Below are 22,421 nucleotides of genomic sequence, written 5' to 3'. Positions count from 1 at the left end.
CCAATAAAACAGATGGTTAGGCTGCTTTTTACACTCTCCCCAGATTGAACTCGTAACAAACCCAAACTGGGAACAAGTCCCACGTTCAACCGAACAATCCAATCTGAGTTTTAACAAAACAAACATCTCGAAAACCATAATTGTATGACTCAGAGAAATCAACTGGCAACTCAGCAAGTCAATTCACTCCCCAAGAAAAACAAGCCGGTTCAAGGGAAAGAGAGTAAAGTTCATACTAAACCCAAAACATCAAACTTAAATGACAATAAATTGAATCAGTTATAATGGGAATGTGATTCCAACCCACTGATCAGAATTATAATTGAACTATCCTCTGAAGTTAGAAGGTTGTAGGCCCCCTCAAGCAGTCACAGGAATAGCTCAGCATCCCAGTAGTAACAAATCTCAATCTCCTTGGCTCAAAATTGTCGCCTTATTTTCTCAATTCAAGCATCTGACAATTGACAGGGCCACAACAGGACACGCTGTGTAGAATGTAGATTGGTGTACATCTCACTTCAACCCAACATCTTGAAGGAACACTTCCTGCAAAAGACGATGTAAATCATTTCACTTTAACATTGAGACTACCATATAGAGTTAAATATGAAAGATATAATAATCTTGTACAAATGCCGCATGGTAAAACAAGAGGTGATGCATTGCTTGCTTGACCCTATCATGGGCAGCTGACAACATAGCCTGACAACAGGACAGAGGATAGAGTCAAATGCAGTCTAGCTTCAAGCAATGCCCAGAAACTGGTAAATTCTGCACATTGGCTCAACGTACAGAATGATCAAATTCTCCTTGGTTCCCCAAAAGGACATTCTGAGATCCAAGAAAACCTACTGCCTAACTGAGAAATTTTATTAAGAGAGACATCAAATAACTTGGTTTATTTGTATCATTAAACTTATTCTATAGTTTAGCTATAGAGAAAATATATACCCAAAAGACTATTCTATAGTTTAGCTATAGAGAAAATACATACCCAAAAGACAATCTCCCTCGTATCCAGTAGGACCCCAAATGCTAGCCACCGCCTCTGATTCAACTAATGAACAGCTTGAATATGGTTAGTGCCTTCATTGCTGGTTCAAAAACTGACCTACAGAAAAATGCTTCAAATACTACATGAATATACATGATAAGTTAGAAAAAATTTCTTCATGTTCTGATTGATTTAACCATATGGGAATTTATATGGAAGGAAGAGAAAAGCCAAATTCAAGCATAAGCTAATGCAAATAAATTAGAGGTGCATTTTTGTTGAATATTACAATGAAACAACATATAAAGCTTCTATAATATTCAAATACCTGTCAAAGCTTCTTTAGAATTTCCTCGGTGGCACGCTCATAATATGTCATCCTCTGGATTGATGTCTTTGCACTCTCAAAATCACGTATGTTTATAGCATCCCCGAAAGCATTGGACCAAGCTTTAAATTTTTGTTGAATCTAGATCAAAAACAAGTTGAAATAATCACAAGATCCAAAATAGAAGAATCAGAATCACATTTGATAGCAAAAGTTAATATTACTTAGCAGGCTACTTTTACCTGGGATTTGATTTGATTCAACTTCTCTGGGCTCTCAGCCTCGTCAACAGCTTCTCTGATCTCCATGATCTGCAAAACATGTCTAAGTTAGAAATCTTAACATTCCTTGTCTTAATTAAATACTTTAAACCATATTTTAAGCAAAGAATAAGTAGATAAAACGGCTTATGCCCGTGTCATGCTGTAATAAATGAAGCAAGTAACACATCAAGATTCAATATCATGGACAGAAGTTAAATCAGGGCAGATGCATTTCCTTCCCCATAGAGCATTAGTTTGACTTTACCGCAGAGCCAAAGAAGTTACAAGGATAACCACCATGTATAGAGAAAGGTATTGTGATCTTTTCCTCGGATTATCAACTCCTTGTTGTTGAAGAGTATTACATGACTCTCACAGTAAGAAATATCACAAAGTCATAATTAATATGGTGGGATCTAAGAAGAGTCTCATAGAAGGAGGTCTCATAGAAGAGTCTCAGTTAAAGGTATTTTAGTTATGTTAATTTTTTATTTATGTTCAATTGTTTAATTGTTTTAGGACTCATCTTTTAGTGTTTAACTTTAGGTGTAACTTGGGATAAAGATAGTTTAATTGTAATTGAATTTTATTTGTTTCCTCTATTATAAATAGAGGCCCATTGTACTCAAATTACATTAAGTCAATGAAGTTTTTCACTTTTCCAGAAATTCAACATGGTATCAAAGCGAGTTTTGTGAGTTGACTCGGTCAACCCACAGAGATAATGTGATCATTTCCTAATCTGTCATATCTAGTAGTTTGGTTCATATTCTATCTTTTTTGTCCCAATACCCGTTGTTTTCTTGGTGTTCAAACCTCCATACTGAATTTTTTATATTGAAAATTATATATTGACAGAAATATATTTGAGTATACTTTCCAACACAGAAATAATTTTGGCAATTTGAGTTTTCTACAAAGAAAATTCGATATTTAAAGCAACAAAGGTCAGACTGCAAGAGAGGATCTATAAGTAAAAAACTTCAATTTTTAAGGCATTTTATGCCACCAAGAACGAAACTTTATATGGAGAATTATATTTCAAAAGAAAGATCTATAAATCTATTTTCTTACCTATCACACCAATTCTAAATCAGAGTTTTCTAGAGAGAGATATCAGTATCGGAAGAATCAAGGGTCTGGCCAAAAAAGAAAGAGTACTCAGTATCGGAGTCTATTGAAGAGTAGATATGGAAGAGTCTTACATGACTCTCATAGTAAGTAGTCTCACAGACCCAGAATTAATATGGAGTCTTATAGGAGGAGGTCTCAAAGAAGAGTCTCAGTTAAAGGTGTTTTAATTTATGTTAGTGTTCTATTTATGTTTAGTTGTTCAATTTTTCTAGGACTTATCTTTTAGTGCTTAATTTTGGGTGTAATTGGGACAATGGTAGCTTAACTATAATTGGATTCTACTCGTTTCTTCTAGTATAAATAGAGTTGTACTCAAATTATAACAAGTTAATGAAGATTTTCTCTTCTCCAGAAATTCAACAAAGTCAGCAAGGATCAAGCTACATAACAAAGAAAACCAAGGGGTCATAACAAAATTCAAGAACAAAGTTTTTTATGTCAAATTAGGTATCAATTTAAAGCTCTTTGAGTCTAGTTTCTTGAGAAACAAACTATTTGTGGTTTTGAGCTATATTTTTTGAGATATCGATATCAAAAGTACCAAAGGTCAGTTCTGCTAAAAAATTTCTGTTTTTTTTTCTATTATCTCGCCATGCATTGACGTGAATTGAGTTTCTTTTTCTCTTAAAATCAGATTTTTTTAGCCAAATTTCTCTTCTAATCAGAGAGTTTTGGTCAGACTTAATCGCTCCATGATGTACTCATTCAAGGTATGCAATATCTTTCTTCAATGTTGTTTTGAAGTTTTGCGTTTTTGTTACTTGGTTGTGTATCTAATGCATCGTCAACTCCGAAAATTATAGTCTCCCTCCAAAAAAAAAAAGTCACTTTGTAAATATGAGTGTTGCATAGTCGCTTCCTTCTGATTAAAACTATTCTTCTAATATTTCTTCAGTTTATCATTTTGTGTTTTTATCACTTCAATGCAATGCATGTGTCCAACATCCAGCTTGAGTTTAAGTCTTTTATTCTTCACCCAAGAGGTGATTTGTGATTGAGTTATCCTTAAAAAGTTAGTAGTCTCTTTGTTATGCCCTAAAGTTGGGTCGTTTTTCTGCCATTAAAATTAAGAGTGTGTTTCAAACTATGACCATTCTTTACAGGCGTATAGAGCTTTGTCGTACGGCTAAGAACGATTTTCTTCTCCCATATTGTGTTTTATCCATGTTGTGTCTCTATGTCCTTTTTATCCCCGGAATGAGGGTGAGAAATAGAAGAAGTACAAGAAAGAGGTATTTTGTTTCACATGTTATGATAATTTTTATGTAACCAAAATATTCAAGAAAGAGGGAGCACAAAAGATGAAAATTTTTGCATAAAGATGAAAGTTTTGCATCTATGAAGAATTTTTTTTTAGCAAATGAAAATTGAAGACCCAAAATCCTTTTCATTGCAAGCTGAAGTTATAAACTCCAGCTTAAGGGGGAATGTTGAAGAGTAGATATGGAAGAGTCTTATATAACTCTCACAGTAAAAAGTCTCACAAAGCCAGAACTAATATGGTGGAGTCTAAGAAAAATCTCATGGAAAGAGGTCTCACAGAAAAGTCTTAGTTAAAGGTGTTTTAGTTATGTTAGTCTTCTATTTATGTTAAGTGGTCTAATTGTTCTAGGACTCATGTTTTAGTGTTTAACACTAGGTGTAACTGGGATAAAGAAAGTTTAATTGTAATTAGATTCTACTTGTTTCCTCTATTATAAATAGAGACTCATTGTACTCAAATTACATCAAGTTTTTTTTTAAAATGAAATTACAGCAAGTTAGTGAAGTTTTTTCTCTTTTCAAGAAATTCAACACTTGTTTTTGTCATATCACACAAAGAAAGATCAAATGCACATGCCGCATGGATGGTTGCCCTTCAAAAGGAAAAAGCTCCTACTAAATTACCTCTCATATGTCTTTAACATAATTATCACTTCTTTTTAATGTTCTCTACACTAATAGTATGTTCACTCAAAGACGTCTTCATACTTACTAAGTGAAGGGAATCACGTGATTCTTTTTTTAGTTAGAAATGGTAACAAGTGATTTGACAGACGCACTTCCAAGTTTTGGTAGCTAAAGGTAAGAAAAGAAAATGTTACACTTTTCTTTTCAGTATACTTTTCAGTTGTATTACCTCTGTCAGCAATTCTGGATCTGAGACTGTTTTTTCTTCATCCACTTGTATGCCTTCCAGTTGTAACTGTCAGATGACACAAAACAATCTTAGTAACCGATAAAGCAGATAATTACTCGTAATGAAAGTCATATACTGCTCCACTTTTTTTCTGAAAATAGACTGAAAAGATTCTAGGATATTAAGCCAGTGATACCAATTACTCAAAAAATGTTTTACAGAGGTCCACTAGTAATGCATTCAAACTTTGGACTAAGTACGAAAAATTAAGTAATATGATCTGCCAAAGGGTGAAACCACTTGATGCTCGAAAACAGTTTATGTAGGAAATGTTCTTTCCATATCAAAGCCAGTAGTTTTCGTACATGAATGAGCAGTATCACTAATACTGTACAAATAGGCAATACAAGTTTCAAATGCATGCAAGCACACAGGATGGCTAGTATAATGCTGAACTTGAACTTGAACCAGTGCCAGACTGTTTTTAGCATATAGTTTCAAGCTAGTAGAACAAGCGCCAGTTTTTGCTGTTTCCTTTTTAAGATTTTAAAATAAAAAAGAGAAAAGATAAGAGTAGAATAACATGCTTAGCACAGTAACAAATTTTTTATGACATTTTACATTCATACTGTTAGCTAAAAGTTCACTAACTTTGGATAAGATTTGTACTGTTTGAGCATTCACATCATAATCCTCCTCAGCAACTTTTTGAAGTTTATTATGAAATTGAGAATACAATTATACCGTTGAGTATTTCCTGCTTCCATCCTTGAGCAAAAACTTCGGATGATTCACTGGCTAAGTTCTTAAAATCTTGCTATAGGAGACCCTGTGCACTTTTAAGAAACATCTTGTTTTTATTAATTTTCTTTTGTTTTATTAATTTATACATGCTAAGAAGTGTTATGTATTTTAGTCTTATGTCTTTGCTTTGTATTCACTTCCAGAGAATTATGTATTGCCACATACCTTAATATATTTCTCACGAGAATATATTTTGGGTTTTTAGATGATGAGATGAGTTACATCAGAAAAGGGAGAAGAACCACAAAATCATCTTATCAGAATCACATCACAAAAACATCTTCTGGATATTAATTCCCATCAACAAAAGAAACAATTCCGGAAATCAAAATCATCAATAAATATTTGAAGAGTAGGCACCAATACTGAACTGCCGATCAATACTTCCCACCTCCATCAACCACATATCCCATAAAGGATACATAATTTTCTTAATTTTAGGAGCTAAAAGAATAGACATAAACAGTCCACAGAACACAAACAATCATTTGATGCTGCAGAATACTAGAGCATATCAGTTAGTTGATCTCATCAAATACCTTCCAGAACCCAAGAATATTTTACCGTATCAGTTAGAAATTTGATCTCACCAACCACCTCTGAGAACTCAAGAATATTCGACTGTAGAACATAAAAGGAAGGTACAGTTGCTATAATCAACAACCTGAGTAATCTTACCAAGTATAATGCCCTCAACAGTGGCTTACTAAGAATGTGGTAGGCATCTATTACTCGAGCAGACTGTTCCGCAGCATAAGTTTGTTCTTTCTGGTCAACAAGAGAACATGGCCATCATGAGTAAAAGTAATTTGGAATACGAACAAAATATTTCATTTAGTCCAGTTCGAACCTCAGATTTCGAATGAACTAAATCAGGGTGGAGTTTCTTTTGCCAATCTTTATACTTTCCTTCAAGGCCATCTACTTTTATATAGTAGCCTTTCTCTCTGTCATAATAAAAAGGAGGTCAAAGCAGATTCTTTAGTTTGCATAAAACAAAAAAGAACTTTTCACGAAAAAAAACAGATTATTTAGCCAGCACCATGGAGTCGGATTATTTCTTTAAGGAACCAAGAAACTATATGCCAATTCATCAATTCTCATGCTTTTTCTTTGAGCCAGCATCACACTCGTGCAGTTGAACACCTAGATAACAGGATTAATTCACTCCTCATGCATTAATTATTTCCAAACTTTCTTCACAATTCATCCCCTTCCATCTTGTATCACAGTTTCCTCTTCATTTAGGTAATTCTCCAACCACTACATGACAACTTCCACAAGTTTATTTTCACGTTAAAAGTGAAAAATACTCATGAAGTTGTATTACGCATTATCTAAGAAGAAGACCTTATCTATCATTGACTACTTTGAATTAATTACAAACTCATTCTTCTATCAGCCAAATTAAATTTCCTTGATCATGACTTGTAAATTTCAAACAAAGTGTAAACTAAACACCTAGCAAGTAGATGCAAAATTTTAAATCATATTGTTTTCAGGGAAAACGGCATTTCATCAACAATTTAAGAATACAAACATAAACAAAACATGCAACTCTTCTTCTTTGAACCATGGAAAGCACCTAGTGTAACTGCATTCTCTTCTTCTTTAACAATCTCTTTCACATGCGAAGTTCTATAAAACAATTTACTTAAATTCAATTTTCCATGAGCTCAAGCAAAACAGACACCAGATAGGTACATAAACAGTCAGCCAAATATACAAATAGAAAAATGTAATCCAAGAGATAATGCTATTTCCATGTAACTAAAACTCACAGCCCAAAGATCTGGAAATAGTCCACTGACAGATCGACTGGTTGAATGCTTCTACATAAATCACAAAAGAGAAAGACATCCGAACAGACAACAGAACCACAGCTCCAGCATCTGTTACAATGCCCTTCTTCTGGCTTGCAACAGAAAGTCCGTCCGGAAACCCAATAATCCGAACAAAACCAATTGTAGTAACTCATTGAAACCCGAATTCCTCCCACTGCAGGAACTGAACGTATTAAAAAGCCCTGTATCTCAAATCTTGGAAGAGTATCGGAAGGAAAACACCAGCCGATGCGACAACTTCTTAGAAATCTGATGGCAGGAACACATAGCTTGGCTTTCGACATTGCACGTGTTAGTTTTTACTTCGAAAAAAATGGAGCAGTAGGGTTGCAGGGAAGAACTTTTTACACTGGCACTGCCAATGACCCTTCCTAGAGGCACCAATTGCCACAGAGGATACACCTGTGCCATAAAATGTCAGCTAATGATGCTGAAGAGAGAGAGGTAGCCATGGATGCAGAGAAAGGCAGGAGGAAATTAAAGAGATTGGAACCTCACGAACTGTTCGGGGTATTTTCCAGGAAATGGAACAGCGCGACCTGCCATGTGTTCTTGCAACGTCAGAGACTCGCAGGTAAAATTCAATGTTCGGATATGTTCGGATTTTAAGCTAAAACAGGAAAATAAAATATGTCAGATAGGGGTTATTGCACAATGTTAGTGCGGAGGGAAAGTGGATTACAATGAAAAATTAATTTCGGGGGAAAGTGAGTGCGGAGGGAAAGTGGATTATAATGAAAAATTAATTTCGGGGGAAAGTGAGAAAGAATATAAAGTAATTGTTTGTATTAGTGTGCTCAATGGAAAGTGCAGTGTAAATTAATTATTTGTATTAGTGTACGCAATGAAAAGTGCAGTGTAAAGTACTTGTTTGTGTTAGTATGCACAATGGAAAGTGTGGTGTAAAGTCAATATAGATTATTTATTAAATAAAATATTTTGATATATCTTACTATCAGAAAATTTAATTAATATTAGTTAATAAATTAAATAAATTAAATATAATAATTAAACAAATACTTATTTGTATATTATTATAATTGTAATCAAATTTTAATTTTATAATATCTAAATATAAAATAATTATACAAATATCATACTACATAACGTACTACACAAATATCGTAATAATAAAAATAACAATAATACAAATATAACTCAATCACCTTTTTAATATAAAAAAATATATCTGTTCATACAAAAGTACAACGCAAAATATTTAGTGGCATGAAAACATAATAGTTAATAATTTTGCCACATTTGAATTACTAAAACATCTCGATAATATGATGCTCTTGCAAATTGTACTACGGACTCTTTCTGAGTACTTCTTTGAGTATCCACATCATCCTCAACATCATCACTACTATCATTGTCTTCATTATCACTTTCATTGTTATCTTCATAATGTTCTCCACTAGAATCATCACTTGAATCATCTTCTTCATTTTCAAATAAATCCATGTAATCTTCTATGCGTATATAATTATACAATACACAACAAGCAATCACAATAAAAGACTCATTAAATTCATATACTAGTACCACAATAAAAAAAAAAAGACCCAGAAGCTGAGCAGGACCTTCAATGATAGTTTTATAGGTATAAATTAAAATACATAAAAGCTTGATGATCTTCCTCTGACACTCAAACACAAAATATTTCTTAATGTAGGGTATGACATTGTTAATAAACACGAAATATTTTTGATGCGACATGTCTCATAGAAAACTCCAACACTTCAAGATAAAATAAAAAATAAAAAAACAAAACAAAACAAAAAAAAAAGATGCAAATAACTTCATAAATACAGAGCTCGACCCCTCTGAATTCACTTACCATCGTTTTATGCCTGAAACGGGGGGAAGCGAAATACAACTGTATTTCACTTTCCCCATCACTTACGGTGCACACTAATGTGTTTCGGAACACTTTCCCCAGCGTATGCTGCGCACTAACAGGACAAGCATCATTGAAATCAATTAAAAAATTAGCGCTGTTACAGAGTTACGCATTTTTTGCCATATTAATTTATATTAATTTTAATACATATTATACATAGCAATATACGTGAAACTTAATTTTCTCACGCCCGCGCCTTCTTAAAACACCCGTTTCCACAGACAAGCAAATGTGTCTCATTTAACAAGTGCACTTGTGTTAGTGCGACATGTGTTACACATTGGGCAAGATGACCAATTTTGGGACTCTCGACATAGATTTTTTTTTATACTAATATTGATACACTTTTGCAGTATCACGCTGTGGCCTTGACAAGAGAAAATAAATAAACAAATGAAGAAGCCACAAAAAAATGAATAAATAAAGTGGGTTAATTCAGGTATTTTCACATGTTCATAGGGCATATAGATAATTATAAATCTTATAAGACATGTCTAACAATGAAGATTAAAAAGACATTTCTATTATTTTATATAACAAGCCGTATGTACTTTCAGAAAAGATTAAAAGGACTAGAAAGTAGAGATCAATGAAGGATCTCAGTCCTTCCATAACTACATGAAGAAATGGTACTGCAGAAATTCCAAATGAACATTAATTCCTGTTACACTACTGTAAGTAATTGTTGCCCACTCCTCTTTATCATCAAAACCCACTTTTAGACCAAGGTTCAATGAGCAGAAATCAGTAAATCCTATCTAAATAGACCCAAACAAAGGCAGCTACCTCCAGATGTTCAGTATAAACAAACAAACAAACAAGATACAGACTTTTCTTATAAAGAAAATGCAGAAAATAACTGTCTGATTTAGAATTGTAAATAATTCTTATTCATATTAAGTACTAAGTACAAACCCAAGAACAAAAGCTTATTTATTACGATTCTTGAGGGAAAAAAGCTTTAAAACTAAGTTCTCCAAAATTTCCTGTTCTGACAATCTTCCCATAATTCACTCCTAACAGAAGTAGGGCTTATATCCTGAAATAGAAAAAACCCAGTGACCACTTCGTTGGTGGCTCACAGGCTTCAAATGAAATGAGTACAAGATACAAACCTTACACTTGATAATATTGAATGCCACTTGCCCAGCCAAAAAATATTTGGAAAAGTACTTCGGATACAAACCTCTTCTTCTTCAAGGTGAAGAAAATCACTAGGCTTTCATTGGAAAAACAATCTCATTGCATGGAACCACTACTGCCTGATAAAAATGAGCAAGTACATGAAACCTATGATAGTTTTCTACAGAACAGTTATCTATAGATGACCAGAACAGTGATCCAGTTGCAGATTCAGTAAATTCGGTGGGTATCTTCTCCTGACAATTTTGCAAACAGGTCTTAAGTATAAGGAAATCTCTTGCATATATAATGTATTAAGACCTGCTTTTTGTAGGTCCATGATCTTGTCTGCCACACATGATAATATGCAAGGAAACTGGTCTTCCAATCAATCTCAAAGCTGATAGAACTTCTTATAAAAAACAGATGGAGACCTGCTCCAGCTTGTCAATGTAATTAGATACAAAAGAATACCAATGACCTTGTAAAGTTGACATATTACAGAACTGCAGACAAACTATAATTCTTCCAATAATATACAACAATCTGCATTGAGGAAAGAATGAGAGAATCAGAGCACAAAGGACTGTGTAAATTTGTAAGGTCAATTTTACAAGCAAGACCCTGTAAGGAATCTTGATGCCATTATTGCAATTTGAAATCCACACACTCATTTTGTATTTTTCTTACCTTACATGCTCTAAATCTAGCCAGCAAACATTCATGTATTAAGCATGCCCACTAGATACAAACCACAAGATGACATCAATGGGCTCCATTGCCAAGATTTAAGCCCTTCCAGCATTCCCATGTCTTTGATTTCTAAAATAGTTTAGTAGTGCCTGCGCCTGAATACAAATCAAAAGGTCAAAACAAGTTTGAAAAGGAAGCGGAATGGAAACAGCAGCAAAGTAACATAATTGCAAGAAGAAATTTAGCAGCGATCAAAGAGGCACCATTCGTTGCAAAATCATGGTTTTATCCCAAATGTCTCACTCTTCAGTTCTTCAGTTCTGACGGACTCATTTTCTAATAAAAATAGAATACCCAAAAGCAGGATCTAGCAATCCCTACAAAAAGATGGGAGTTCCTGAATTCCTGAAACACGTATGGATATGATATTAATTAAGACATAGTGAGAAGCCATTTGTGGCTTGAAGAATTTTGGGATCTTGTTTCCACACTTTATTGCCTATATTGTAGATGTTTTTGCATCGATTCATAATATGCCTAAGCACCACCTTTGCATTGAGAGTAACAATTGCAAGTGAAATTTTTATTAATCACAGTAACAGACATACCTTAAACATTGCATGCAATTTGTTTTTTGTTAGAAATCATACAAACATGTGCATTTGGTTGCAAATCTATCAAAAGTATCACGAAAAAGAAAATAAAGAAAAAGCAAAACTATGATCAAATCAGAACTTGTTGACTCCAACACAGGCAGAAGAAGTACAACATCAGATATAAAGAAGCTTAGAGCCTACCTTTTCTTTAGCACGAGGTGTACCAGACTGTGACAGAGCAACTAATGGTGGAACAGCACCTTCTTGAAGAACAACACTACAGAATCTATTGCTGTTCCTAGAAAGCTGTAATAAAGCCGCTGCTGCATGTTCCTTTCCTCTTGACGAACCCAACTCTACTACCTCCACAAGAACAGGGATACCACCCTCTTGACCTATAGCACTCCTCCCTTCGGGTATAGTTGCAAGATTTGCAAGAACTGCAACTGCCTTATCAACCATTCCAGCTGCCGGGTCCATAAGCTCCACCAGGTGCTTCACAGCCCCCGCGTGCACAATCCTTGCCTTGTTTTCATGATAAATGGACAAATTGAACAAAGCTGTTGCAGCATCTTTCTTCCCCCGAGGAGTACCATTGCCCAACAAATCCACAAGAGGTCGTATGGCACCTGAACGCCCAATTTTAACCTTGTTTTCTTCCATGACTGAGAGGCTGAAAAGTGTTGCAGCAGAATTTTCTTTTGCTTCAGGGTTTCCTGTCTCAAGGACATGAATGAGCGGGTCTATGGCCCCAGCATTCGCAATGGCAGTTTTATTGTTGTCATTGATTGATAGGTTCAATAGTGCAGTAACTGCATTCTCCTGTGTTTTCAAGTCCGGAGAGTGTAGTAAACTCACCAGGTGACTTATGGCTCCACAGCTAGCAATCACAATTCGATTATCCATGCTATGTTTTGCTAGAAGGCGGAGTTCAGCAGCTGCTTCTCTCCGGACATCAGGCGAAGAGCTCTGCAAACCTTCCACTAGCTTCTTAACTTGAGTTTCAACCCCAGAAAGGTCAGGTCTCGAGTCCAAAGAAGAAGAAGAAACAATGCGTGGGACGAGTCTTTCAGATGGCCTGCGCCACATATTTTGACTTCTTGACCGTGTCGTTTCCACAGAACGAGGGAAGAATTCAGGTTCTCTTGAAGAAGCAGTTGAAGGTGGAGTTTCTGATGTCAATTCACCAGACACATCGCTACTACAATGTGTAAGTTCACCTGAAACATGAGAAGGCTCGTTGATATCAACACTGGAAACTGCACTAGATACTGAGTCACTTCGGATGTGGCCCATAACCTGTTCCTCAGTCAAGCTACTTTTGGACGACTCCCTCTTTGATGAACTAGAAGTTTGGCCCACCAAGCCTGAATTTTGAGCTTCAGAGTTCACTTCCATGTCCTCTGAACTTTGTAAGGTTACTCTTGCAATGTCAGCCTCAAACCCATTTTGTCCCCTGGATGAAGTGAGATGTGGTGGAGAGCAATGCCTATCTTGTAAATGGGTGCCATTCGATGAGGAGAAGCTCATATTCGAACCCACCGACCTCTCAGGTTCAGGTGATCTAGATCGATGTGTCCAAGAAACATGAGAAAGGATATGAGAATTGCCAGGGCTAGAGTCAGGAGTAGGAAGAAGAGCTGATGGTTGGTTCAGCGCAACTGATTTTACTGGGTCAGGAAGCTTGATATTATTTGACTCACACCAATTGGCTATAAATGCCTTGACAGTATAATTTGGAATGAGATTGGTGTGAGAGAGAGTCTGACGTGTTTTGGGGCACACAGTGAGACCCTGATCGAGCCATTTTCTAATGAAAGCTCGCTCATAAGTCTGCCCAGATGCAACCATGACTGGATCTGACATGAGTTCAAGTGAAAGTGGACAACAAAAATCAGCTGGAATAGGAACCCCATAAACTGTTTCAGACTGTTTTACTTTCATAAGGCATTCATGCATGTGTGTGACAAGTGCTATCATTTGGTCAATGTAATCCCGGTCTTCCATGTTGTCATCCTGGTCAGCATTTGCCTTGACCCTCTCAAGGGCTACTGCCTCAAGTAGGAGTTCTTGGTTAGAGTTCAAGCTCAATGTCTGAGAAAATTTGGCCAGGCATTCAGAGTTGTGAATGGCATTATCTACTTGATCTCTTATGGCTTCTTTGATGACATCGGACATTCTTTCAGTTCCAATCTGCTCAATTTTCGGGGTGCAATGCTGCAAAATAACATCACCGTAGTCAGAAAAGGGGAACTCTATCCCTGAAATATGTACGTAATTTTGTTACTGTAGCATCCAATCCAGAAAAAGATTCACTTCAGAATTCAAACTGGAGTCTTTCATTTGATGATAATTTGCTTTGAATACAACCAATCACTGCTTATCGATAATACAAGCACACCATAAGTTATTTTGGAATTCATCACACAGAAAAAACAGATGCAATAAGAAAGAGACTGAACGTAGGAATAAAGCGCATAGTGGAATCTTAATCACCTGAGCACATGTTGAACTTAAAACGTCTGGCAGAGACTTAAGTAGCATGTCCACCTGACTGCAGATCTCTGTTCTGCATGCTTGAATCTTGATTATCAGTGGCTCAACTTGCAACACCTAAACATTTATGTAGTGTCAATGAAGGTGACCTTTCCCCTATTATTCTCGTATGTCAATTTAAGTATATAAAAAATTCTCAATCAACTATATGCAATTTCGCAGTGAAGATGATAGCAATACATTGTAAATGGTGCCTAGTCAGCATGTTACTGATGCAACAATATGCACTATAAGTGACAATGGACACAAGTTGAACATTCCAGTATTTTCCACCAGTCACATAGAGAACAGTGGCTGTTGGGTTTTAGGCAAATGAAATTAGAATTTTTACCACATATTTTCCCAGAGACAAATTAAAGATTTATTAAAATAACACAGTTCCAGAATGGCAATCCCAGAGTGTGCCTGGTCCACTACGGAGAAGAAGCCTTTCTCCTCTTTGCAAGAGCTCAGAATCAGAGCTTCCCGAATAGCAGGCAACACAAGAAGCAGCACTATAAGGTTGAACTGCAAAACATCAAGGCTTGGTATGGATGACCAACTACTAACTTCGGTGCAGAAAGCTCCTCCTAGCTCTTAAAAAGGGGATTCACACTCAGACCTAGTGCCATATGGATCAAAAATAGGTTTGATCTCTTAATATGTATCTTCGTATACTCGTAGACAAATGAGTAAATTCAGCAACACCAATTTACATAACTAGGTCAAGGACTTAAGAAAACCTATATCAGGTGCTTGTATGATAAGATTGCAACTTGAGGAGTTCTGCATATATGTGCAAAGAAATAAACGTTGAAATGTGAGAGTTCAAGACACTTTGAAAAGCTGTTGGCTAGTCCAATTTCTGCAACCCAAGAAATTCAAAAGGACTCTTTTACTTTGTATTGTCAAGGTGTCATATGCAAGAAGGTTGTTGAAGAGAAGATATGGAAGGCTCTTACATGACTCTCATAGGAAAAAATCTCACAAAGCCAGAATTAATATGTTGGAGTCTTACAGGAGTCTCACAGAAGGAGGTTTCACATAAAAGTCTTAGTTTAAAGGTGTTTTAGTTATGTTAGTCTTCTATTTATGTTCAATTGTTTAATTATGCTAGGACTTATCTTTAAGTGTTAAGACTTTGGGTGTAATTGGGATAAGGGTAATTTAATTGTAATTGGACTCTCTACTTTCCTTTATTATAAATAGGGGCTCATGTACTCAGATTACAACAAGTCAATAAAGTTTTTCTCTTTTCCATAAATTCAACAAAGGTCTCAGGGGGTGAGACTATTTTTAATGAGACTCAAGCCTTACCAGTGTGCAGAGAAAGTTACTAAGAGAACTGACTTTCTTTAGAGAATTGGCAAAAGCAAGTGTGCACTTGTAAGAATACGCAACTCATTTCACCAAGAGAATTCACTTTTCACTTTTCAAGACTAAACCAGAGATATTGAATTGCCCACAAAAAGGTGTCATTTCACTTTCCTCAAGAAATTTAAATGAAATGAGGTGACATGACATTTCTCGTGAGTTAAAAATTAGTATTATGTGTAACGCCAAGGCTGAAGTAAGGAATTGCAGTAGACTGGTTTCTCTTTTGATGAACAGACGTCCAAAAGTATATCAATAAAACTTCGCACCAACCAAAAGAATTTCTCAAAGGATAGACTCCTTATTGAAAACAGGGTTTCTAAGTGTAGATTGGCATTAGATAATGAGCAACAATGAAGTCCTTAAGATTCTATAAAGTTTGGAAGATAGAATTTTTCACTAAGGTAGTTTTTCCAAGTGTGGAAACTGGTTTTGAAAGAAACACACCTAGACTGAATGTAATATCAAACTTACTAGACCAAGAACACTAAAGTGATATCTGTTCAATCTCAGGTAATATGGTTATCATCTTAAGCCAATAGTAACACAATTGAAAAGGAAGAGTATGAAGTGAACCAAAGTGTAGGCTCTCTCCCCTCCCCAACCTCATCGTGCAAGTTTATATGGAGATCAAGACCATTGATTTTACAAGATCACTTGAAGAGGTATTGCATTATGAAGATGACAATGCAATGGCCTTAACCATAACAACTATTAAGTTGGGTCCAAAGCCCATCCCAAAATGACTAGCCAACTTAGGAAACCTCTTTCCCAACTAATAAACTCAAGATCTTTGTACTCACTAATCCTTAACACTTCTCCTCACGTGTAGGCCCTCTTTTGTGGCTCTACAAGTGGATAGGTGTAGGCTCTCTTTTTGTGGCTCTACAAGTAGATAGTTTTAGGTGTAGGCCCTCTTTTGTGGCTCTACAAGTGGATAATTTTAGGTGTAGGCCCTCTTTTGTGGCTCTACAAGTTGATAGGTGTAAACCCTCTTTTTGTGGCTCTACAAGTGGATAGCTTTAGGTGTAGGTCCTCTTTTGTGGCTCTACAAGTGGATAATTTTAGGTGTAGGCCCTCTTTTGTGGCTCTACAAGTGGATAATTTTAGGTGTAGGCCCTCTTTTGTGGCTCTACAAGTAGATAGTTTAGGTGTAGGCCCTCTTTTGTGGGCTCTATAAGTGGATAATTTAGGTGTAGGCCCTCTCTTGTGGTTCTACAAGTGGATAACTTAGGTGTAGGCCCTCTTTTGTGGCTCTACAAGTGGATAATTTAGGTGTAGACCCACATATGAGTACCTGCTCTGATACCATGTTAAGTTGGGCCCGTCCCAAAATGACAAGCCAACTTAGAAAACCGTTTTCCCAACTAATAAACTCAAAAAATTTGTACTCACTAATCCATGTGGGATTATTCATTAACAACAACAAAGTCATATTGGCCAACTCCTTCCTCTTCTAATCATCTATTTGACACCATTTAGGTACAGTTTAGCATGTCCAAAAATTGCCAATTTTCATTTCTAGTGACAAAGAGCAACTAGGAAGCAATAAGTTAAAAAATAAGAAACTCTGGATTGGGCCATTGCTTTAATGGCCACATAGAGAGGTTTCTAGTCTTGAGATCGTAGGTTCATTTCTCATGAGGATATGAGGTGTAGTATGTTGTACCTGTACAATCAACATTACAACTTGTAAGAGACCAGACAAAAATACCTCATTATGATATGCATGACACTAATAGATCAGATATAAAAGGTGACAATACATGGAAACTCCACCCTGCTGTGCATCATTTAGGACCATAAGACTTTGTAGCCTTCGTCAGTGAAGTTACAAGAGCTAAGTAAACCAGAACACAAAAGAGCTACATGAAAGAAGAAAGCAAGAAAGAGAGAGAGGAGATAAAGATTGTCAAACTCACAAAACAGATTTTACTTGTCAGCCGATGCCAGTTTTCTATTAGTTCTTGAGCTGCATTTACAATGGCATCAAGATCCTCCAGTGCCTTGTTTAGTTGTTCATCTAGAGCTACTTCAGAATCCACTAGTACATCAAGTACAGGCTCCAAAAGCTTCAAGTTTTCATCAATCTTTTGGTAATACTTCTCAACGGGTTCATGTTTTACAGCAGCAGAAGTCGACAAATGAAAAAAATGCGAGATACTGTTGAGAAGAGCCTTTAGTACTGATATTTCCATCAGTCCTGCATCAAGTAATATCATTAATAATATCTTCTATTCGTGAAAAATCAAACACGTAGTAAAATTTCTTAAACTAAAAAATGCTGTCACATTTGTTGAAAACATTGTCTTGGTTAATTTCTTTCTCAGAATCATGACAAACTCAATATTGTAAAACTGGGCATGTCATCCTTACAGTCAACTTCATTACCCTGACGAAAAAAGATGATTAAGACAGGAATCTCTCTCTTTGGTATTTCTCCTTACAAAATAGTTGAGACAGCATTATCCTAATTAACTCCATAACTCCAACAAAACAAGAGAATTCAGATTGGAATGTTTCTCAGCGATATTTAATCCTTCATCAATTTATTACAAGAAATCAACTCAGGAGGATAAACCAGCAAAGACATTGATCTCAAGAACTCCTCTCAATACATTTGGCAACATGTCAATACCATGTCCGAAATGGTAAAAAAAACCAACAGATGGGCAATCTCAGTCTCGCAGACATATTCATCGGATGCAGTGAAGAGAATGACAAGAAACCACCCATTTATTTATGCATCATTTTTTAGTGGAACTACCCATGGTACGAGTCTCACAAACAATCTGAATTGGATGACAGTTTCTGACGTGAGCCCTAAAACTCCAACACCGACTATTCTAAACGATACTCTTTAAAACGCGCAGTACTCAATTGTCAATTGAATTCATCAAGACAACAAATATAAAACCAAGACGAGTTCTTCTCCTTGAAAAATAATCTCCATAATGCATAAATTCAACGAAAAGACATTGTTTGAAAGAGAATCAACGTTGAATCTCGTCATCCTAAGATAACCTATCTATTGCAAATAACACCAATGGGGATGAAAGTACACTCAAGCGGTTTAACTGGTCCCAACAACCTTTTCAGTGACAGAAGAAAAGTTTAACGGTACTGAGAGCAGAACCTGACAAAAAGTTTGCAGGAAATCCGAGATGAGAAACAGAGAGAAGAACCTAGCAACTGAGAAGTGTCATAGAACAAAGATAATTCCAAAGATAAACAACTAAACCAAACACAACAAAGAAATAAAACCACCAGATGTAAAGCCAATCAAAACACCAATACAAAGTCGAGAGTTTCATCAAATGTACCTTTTTCTACACCATAAACCTTCCACAAGTTCACACCAAGTTGCTGTGCTAGTTCAGCTCAAACGAAAACCCCCAAAAACAATAACTTCCGAACCATTTCCAATCAAAACCACATAAAATCTCCGCGCGTGCGCACTCCACAAACTCTAACAAGAAATTTCAGCTGCAAAAAATGCTACCGAGCCGCTCAAGCCCTGAAAATCGATCGCGCAAATTCCCAGCTCTCTGACTAAGATAAATAAAAAGCCGATCTAGGTTCTTCTTTTCTCGACGACCTGGAACACATTCGAGTTCGATGTCGAGCAGCAGTGAAAAGGGTCAAAATGTTGTACTCCGAGAAATGGGAGAGAGAGAGAGAGAAAAGAATGAGAATAAAAGGCACAATTTCTTTCTCTCTCTTTCTGTGTTCTGTTATTAAGAATAATGAGTCCGTAGCCCGAGGACTACCAAATCTGTGTACAGACGCAATTCCAATTACCTATTTAGCCCTGTCTAATCAACCAATTCAGTAACCCAGAGTTTTCTTCTTCGAACCGGATAGGGATGGGACATGGGGACGGTTTTGACCAGGTTCACAGTTTGGGGTCAGGATAAGATCTGAGAACACAAACCCAGACGCGAACCAACTCGACCCAATTAAATAAGAATAAAGAATGAACAACTGGACGCATTTTTTCATTAAAATAATAAATAAACTCTAAGGTATTTTTAATTGGGTCCCATTTGCAGAAATTACAGCAAAAGCTGTGGGTCACCCACTTTGGTAGTCCGAGGGCACTAAAGGCCAATAAAGGACACCCACCCTTTTCTCTCTCACGGAAATTAGCTATAAAAACGATTTTTTCAGTTTCTTTTATTAAATAATGAAAATTTTTTAAATTTTTAAATAAAAAAATTGAAGGGGAAGAGGGGGGAGGGGACCCACCTCCACTGTGGACTTTTGCTCAGACAACCACTTTGACTAGGCCCAATTTGAGGGCTTTTAGCCACTGCAGCTTAGAATTTTAAAAAATGCCACCAACCCATCGAAAAGAAACCTTCTTCTTGGGCCCACCGGTCTGGTCCAGGGTGGATAACAACATCCTGCTGTAATTTCTTGTCTGATCGGAGGGTGAGGATTTAAGAGATGAGAAATGATTTGTGGGAAACGACAAGTTTGGTAACCATGGAGACAACAAAAGTGCCTGCACCGAAAGAGAACTTCACATGTGATTGACATTAGAAGCCTCCTAGAAGCTTTAAATGGGGACGACCAATTCTTTTCAGGACTGAAAGGATTAAAAAGAAATAGAATCAGTATTGAGACGTATAGAGAGAGAGACAGCGAGGGGGTTTGAATTGGTATTATAAGCAGTGGTTAGCTTTGACCATTAACAGGAATCATTCTTCATTTTGAAAAGAGAAAGAAAAAAAAAACACATGCCTCCACTTACATTCTATCTTCTCAGAGTTGCAGTCTGGTACAAATCCAACTCTTCTTGCTTTTGATATTTGCTGACACTTTCTGAAGAAAAAGACAGAAGAAACATAAAGAGCACCAAAGAAAGGAAGGAAACGATAGTTAGTTCTTGTAGTTTTCAGTTCTAACAGGAATATGAACCTCTTTGACCAGCTTGTCAGTAATTTCCAAGACAAATAATAGTGATGAAGAAGATATCAGAAGGCTGTTTAGGAGCAAATTGGAGGATCTTCTTCAAGTCGTGAGATTTTCAAGTGGGCTGTCATATGTAGCCAGATCAACAAAATAGAACGGCTATAATGGCCACATTTCAGAAATCATTCTCACACAACTGGTGGGAAAAATATATTTGCCTACAACTGACAAAGAAAATCAGTTCCAATTGACCCATTCCTGTGTAAGGTGACAATCATCAAACTGATTCCCTCTAAATTGCTTCATTGTTGATATAGTTTCCTTTCGAACTAAATCAAGCTAATCAGAAACAAAAATGCATCCAAAGAGAAAATACAAAAGCAGATCAAAGAAATATAACCTTTCTCACAACTGAACTGCCTACCTTTCTTTTAAGGAATGTTTGTTTGACTCATAATCTTTCAAAGATCATCATTAATAATAGTTTCTATTGATGAAAGCCTCCAGGTAGGAAGCTAGAATCATCCCACTGAGCCTAATAGTAGGCCCTGTGAGAAACAAAACAAAAGTTGGGGATAAAAATACAAATAGCAATGTAAAACTCATCCAACCATCCACATAGAAACACAACTACAACCACTAAATTCAAAGGCATAGACCCCTGTCTGGATTAAAGCAGTATTTTCCTTTCAGAAAAATTGCATCAGAGCAGCCTAGACTGAACATAAGCTTCTTGTTGGCGAGTGACATTGCTCATGAAGAAAAATCAATATGGCTTGAACTTCCTTGCAGCCCTCAACTGCTGTATCCGCTTCTTGTTCTGCTTAAATTTATTCTGCAGCATCATCACCTCTGCAACAAAAATTGTGATGAATATTACAGCCAGCTAAAAAAAAAAGTAACTCTATGCCATAGAAATAGCAGAAAATAAACCATTTCATGAAGGTAACTAGTTGATTGCAATTTGGTTATATCCGCATTGATTAATGTCTGCTGAGTGAAAAAAAAAAAAAAACTCCCCCAAAGTGTATGTAAGGCACAAGTATATGCTACTATGCAAGTGCACCATGAAAGTATGGACTCAGCCAAACTAAATACTGAAGCAGGTGCAAAACGTTGTGGAACAGGTAGCCGCTTTACATGATAGACAAACCAGAGGAAATTCATGTAATAGTTTGGACAAAACAAATCCATCATATCAGAAAAGTAGAAGTATATGAAAGAAACACATCTAAGAAATTTTCTCCTAATATACTGCAAATTGGAATAGCACCCCCCCCTAAAGAAAAAGATGAGTACCAAAAAGTCCTGAGACAAAAGCAAACCCCCCAAAAAAAGGGTATTTTCCAAAACAAGCATCAGATTCCCTACAAAACCTATATAACTTCATGTTCAGATAGTTTTTAAAGAACCAATATAAACCTTACTGTCAAGACAATCATATTCTCTCTCCATCAACATCTCATCCATTATCTGTTGCTTTTTTTCCCTCAGTATTCATACTATAGCTTGTACAGCCATCCTTACATGGATCCATATGTGCGGCATGCACTAGCTTCTGATTCCCACTCGCATGAGAGGAAAAATTCACCAAACACTAAAAAGACGAACTCATCAGACTTTCTCAAGATTTTTTATTTTTTTTAGAAAGGACTTTCACAAGATTTCAGTTTGATCTTTTTTCTTTAGAGGCTCTTTCTGTTTTCTGCCCAGCACATCAAGTATAGCAATCCCATCCATATTCGTTGCAATCTGGAAATTCGGGCACTCGTCAAATCTGGCAGCTTCCATTTCA

General features: G+C 36.2%; 2 protein-coding genes across 5 annotated transcripts; both read right to left on the bottom strand.

The window, feature by feature from the left end:
* Positions 1-251: 251 nt before the first annotated feature.
* On the bottom strand, positions 252-8,063 carry LOC137952021 (iron-sulfur cluster co-chaperone protein HscB homolog). Of its 4 annotated transcripts, XM_068799069.1 has the most exons (9): positions 7,980-8,061; positions 7,424-7,888; positions 6,493-6,589; positions 6,321-6,410; positions 4,839-4,904; positions 1,565-1,633; positions 1,323-1,463; positions 995-1,057; positions 252-546 (listed from the first exon to the last, which is right to left on the bottom strand). In XM_068799069.1, the coding sequence occupies exons 2-7, from the start codon at positions 7,768-7,770 to the stop codon at positions 1,326-1,328; spliced, it is 807 nt and encodes a 268-aa protein (XP_068655170.1). In that variant the 5' UTR covers positions 7,771-7,888; positions 7,980-8,061; the 3' UTR covers positions 252-546; positions 995-1,057; positions 1,323-1,325. The 4 variants fall into 4 exon arrangements, with proteins under 4 accessions (XP_068655170.1, XP_068655171.1, XP_068655169.1 ...); XM_068799070.1 differs by having other exon boundaries at positions 995-1,111; positions 7,424-8,063; XM_068799068.1 differs by having other exon boundaries at positions 7,424-8,063.
* Positions 8,064-10,893: 2,830 nt separating this feature from the next.
* LOC137951642 (U-box domain-containing protein 4-like) lies at positions 10,894-19,385 on the bottom strand. The gene is made up of 5 exons (XM_068798449.1): positions 19,033-19,385; positions 17,632-17,912; positions 14,297-14,413; positions 12,002-14,017; positions 10,894-11,359 (listed from the first exon to the last, which is right to left on the bottom strand). The coding sequence occupies exons 2-5, from the start codon at positions 17,905-17,907 to the stop codon at positions 11,300-11,302; spliced, it is 2,469 nt and encodes an 822-aa protein (XP_068654550.1). The 5' UTR covers positions 17,908-17,912; positions 19,033-19,385; the 3' UTR covers positions 10,894-11,299.
* Between the last annotated feature and the right edge of the window lie 3,036 nt (positions 19,386-22,421).

This window comes from Aristolochia californica, unplaced genomic scaffold (assembly GCF_029961685.1).
Source record: "Aristolochia californica isolate CCGP_79_NKW_82.1479 unplaced genomic scaffold, dmAriCali1.0.hap1 SCAF_15, whole genome shotgun sequence".
NCBI lineage: Eukaryota > Viridiplantae > Streptophyta > Magnoliopsida > Piperales > Aristolochiaceae > Aristolochia > Aristolochia californica.
The sequence above is the reverse complement of the archived record's forward strand: the minus strand, read 5'-3'. Positions and strand labels throughout refer to the sequence as shown.

What these genes read in the sequence shown, in the direction of transcription:
- LOC137952021 (XM_068799070.1), bottom strand. Translation starts at nt 7,770, where the DNA reads ATGTCGAAAGCCAAGCTATGTGTTCCTGCCATCAGATTTCTAAGAAGT. An exon ending in TAGTTCATTCGAAATCTGAG is followed by an intron (nt 6,411 to 6,492) that starts GTTCGAACTGGA and finishes CTTGTTGACCAG; the next exon opens with AAAGAACAAACTTATGCTGC. An exon ending in ATCCAGAATTGCTGACAGAG is followed by an intron (nt 1,634 to 4,838) that starts GTAATACAACTG and finishes CATGTTTTGCAG; the next exon opens with ATCATGGAGATCAGAGAAGC.
- LOC137951642 (XM_068798449.1), bottom strand. Translation starts at nt 17,907, where the DNA reads ATGGAAATATCAGTACTAAAGGCTCTTCTCAACAGTATCTCGCATTTT. An exon ending in TAAGTTCAACATGTGCTCAG is followed by an intron (nt 14,018 to 14,296) that starts GTGATTAAGATT and finishes GTTATTTTGCAG; the next exon opens with CATTGCACCCCGAAAATTGA. An exon ending in CACCTCGTGCTAAAGAAAAG is followed by an intron (nt 11,360 to 12,001) that starts GTAGGCTCTAAG and finishes ATTTGTATTCAG; the next exon opens with GCGCAGGCACTACTAAACTA.